Here is a 3,137-nt window from a genome sequence, read left to right as displayed (position 1 = left end):
AACTTTTTTTTTTTTTTTTTGTAGTGGAGTACGATATTTGACTCTGAGATGTTGTGGACTAAAAGTATAAACTTGGAAATAGTCGAATAAAGTAAAAGTACCTCAAAATTGTACTTAATTACATTACTTAAGTAAATGTACTTAGCTACGTTCCACCACTGCCTGTTGACTTTTATGATAACACAGATGGAAAAGTAAAACATGTTTTAGAAATAATTTATTCATTATTATAACAAAATGAAAAAAACAAACTCCTTTCAAATAAATACAGACATTACATTAACAGTGAATACAGACATTAAATGAATGGTAAATAAATATCACAGGATACTCAGTCAACAATGATTCGCAGCATTGTTTTAGTTGCAACTTTGGCCCAAACACAAAGAGCCCTACATTACAATGCTCTTCATTGGTCTTGTACATGTACCTATTGAATTACTGGTGTCAAATAATATTTGGCAAGTTATAATGACACCCTGTTATAACGAAACCAAGATAACCCAGTTATCTTGGGCCATCATTAATGGTTGCAATTTACAATTTAGGCATTTAGTAGACACTCATAATCCAGAGCTAAAGTTAACCACATGTTAAATACATCAAATGCATAGAAATAGTAATGTGGAATCATAGGTAAACAAAGAACCAATCATCAGTCTAAAAAAAACCTGTATAATATAAACAAATAAATAATAATAAATAATCAGTCCATTGAAACAATACCATCTATAGGATGCCAGGTCAACCAATGAACCTGACACCTGGCAATGTCATCTAAAACATTTTAAATTATTAAATACATGATGAATATATTAGAAGGACTGGTACAGTCTCTACATTTAAACATTTTAACCGCTTTTGGCAGTAATACCTCGGGCATCAATTCTAGTGCTTAAAGACATAGTCATATAGTCATAACTCAGCTCAATATGAACCTAAAATAATGACTTGTCCTCAGGACAAAATAGAGCAGCAGACAGCAGAGTTCCAGGCTTGGAGAGAAGTAATCCAAACTGTAAATCAACAAGTTCCTCTTGGACAAAAAAAGAAACAATGAAAAATGTATGTAAAGGATTGGATTTCTTGTTTCTTCTGAGACAAACGTCTTCTCAGCTCAGTGTCGACGTTTAGATGCCAGGTATGTCTCGATATAATTAAAAAACACGTCCAGCTCTCCCATAGCCTTATAAAGACCGTTACTCTCCATCTGTGGACAAGCATAAAAGATTCAATTTAGCAACGTTGTATAGACACAACACACACGCTTGCACAAAACATTTTGTCTGACACTCTGACACTTTGTCTGACACTCACCGCGGTGTAAGTGGAGTTGAGGTTTCTGATGTCAAAGGGTCTCTGGCAGGAGAAGTAGTTTCGCTGCAGGAAAGAGAAGAGATGGGGTTTTAGAGATAGCCAGCAGAACAGATCATGTCACTGACAAAGTCATACTTTACATAGGCTATTGTATTAAGACATGCTAAAAGGTGGAACATCGTATAACCTACACTTCCTATATTGTGGTTTTACAAAACAGCAAGTTGTGGAACATTAGCCTATAGATAAGTGGGCTAGTAGACAAGTAGTAGATTAAAGAAAGAATGTTTTTTATACTGTGTCTGTTGAGTGTAAACCTTGTCCAACACTGTTCATTTTCAGGATTCAAATTCAAAAACAGCAAAAGTAGCAGATCGACAAGCTCAAAACACATCGTCTCACACTGCATTTCGAGCTTGCAGATCTGCTAATTTTGATGCTTTTGTGTGACACAAAAATGATGGGGATAAGAGGTTTCTGCCCGACAGCAATGACACGATACCTATTATAATATCTTAACATCTTAAGCATAATACATCACTAAAGGTCATTATAGTCAGACTAGTACTCACACATTGGATCATCTCCCTCTTGAGGTCGTCTAAAATAAGCTCTATGGATTCCATGTGCTGCTTGAAGTCCTTAATCTCTTCTGTGAGTCCAATCTTGGCTGATGGCAAAACTGTCCCCAAGTAAAACTCCAGAATATTGTTCATGGCAAAGCAGCCAAATGGACTCTGATGAAGAAATGAAGTAATTATTAGTTGATTAGTTTGATATCCCTCAGGTTTTTTTATGGTTTTTAAATTGTACATTATTTTGTGTAAATTTGCCACATTTGCAAGTAACTCCAGTTTGTTTGTATGAATGAGCTTTACAGAATAAGGTAAAAGAAGGTAAAAGAATACAATAAAATAAAATATAGCAAAATAGTCTACCACAGAAACAGAACTAAAATAAAATAAAATAAAATCAATATAAAACACTGAACTGGCCAGAAGAATATAAGAAAAGGACTTAGAATAGAGGTTATACTCACTTTAAAGTAATTTTCAACATTCTGGTCTAGCAGTGCGATATCCGAGTTGTCATTGGCTTCCTGCAGAAAACAATGCGTGTTCAGTAATCACCAGTCACACACACAGTGAGGCAGCAAATCATACGAGGCGTGCATATACTCATATAGCCACTGCTCAATACTGCACGTCAGATGTAGGCTGTTAACCAGTTCACTGCATGGTAGTCTAGTCTACAAGTATATAGCCATATAAGATTTAAGCAAAGTTTATGCACTCAGTGCTGCCTGCAAGATAAAACTAAACCATAATAATAATAAGCATTATGGTCTGTGGATGAAGTACTTACATAATAACCTCTGATCTCTGTAAAGTTCTCTCGTAGCTTTCTGAGTCTCACAGGGAATCCCTCCAAGAAACGACAGCACTGATCACGACACGCCGGCGCGCACCACAGTCCAGACAGCAAACACAACGCAGTCAGCAGAGCCAGGGGTAGAGAAAGAGAAGTCATTGCTATATGGAAGTAGTAGAGGATATTGCGTCTGTCTGCAAGTGGAAGTCTTCTGGAGGAATGCTGAAGAATAGAATAGTGGGGTAAAAAAAAATCTTCTTGTCAATTATTGGAAGAAGACCAAATGTTGTACACCCCACACTGTCCTCGGGCTGCATATTTATCCTGTCCAAAGGGGGTTTTCTAGGGGGAGGGCTGTAACTGGAAGGGTTCATTCATAATAACATGAATATATATATAGATAATGGTGATCGATTAGCTTGAATATAATATTATCATTATTGTTATTA

General features: G+C 36.1%; 1 protein-coding gene across 1 annotated transcript; it reads right to left on the bottom strand.

The window, feature by feature from the left end:
- Positions 1–1,117: 1,117 nt before the first annotated feature.
- il10 (interleukin 10) lies at positions 1,118–2,847 on the bottom strand (the record flags this gene model as incomplete). Its single annotated transcript, XM_080728124.1, has 5 exons — positions 1,118–1,210; positions 1,318–1,380; positions 1,890–2,054; positions 2,357–2,416; positions 2,683–2,847. The coding sequence occupies 5 exons, from the start codon at positions 2,845–2,847 to the stop codon at positions 1,118–1,120; spliced, it is 546 nt and encodes a 181-aa protein (XP_080584250.1).
- Between the last annotated feature and the right edge of the window lie 290 nt (positions 2,848–3,137).

This window comes from Nannobrachium achirus (assembly GCF_963921795.1).
Source record: "Nannobrachium achirus genome assembly, chromosome: 6".
NCBI classification, from domain to species: Eukaryota; Metazoa; Chordata; class Actinopteri; order Myctophiformes; family Myctophidae; genus Nannobrachium; species Nannobrachium achirus.
The sequence above is the reverse complement of the archived record's forward strand: the minus strand, read 5'-3'. Positions and strand labels throughout refer to the sequence as shown.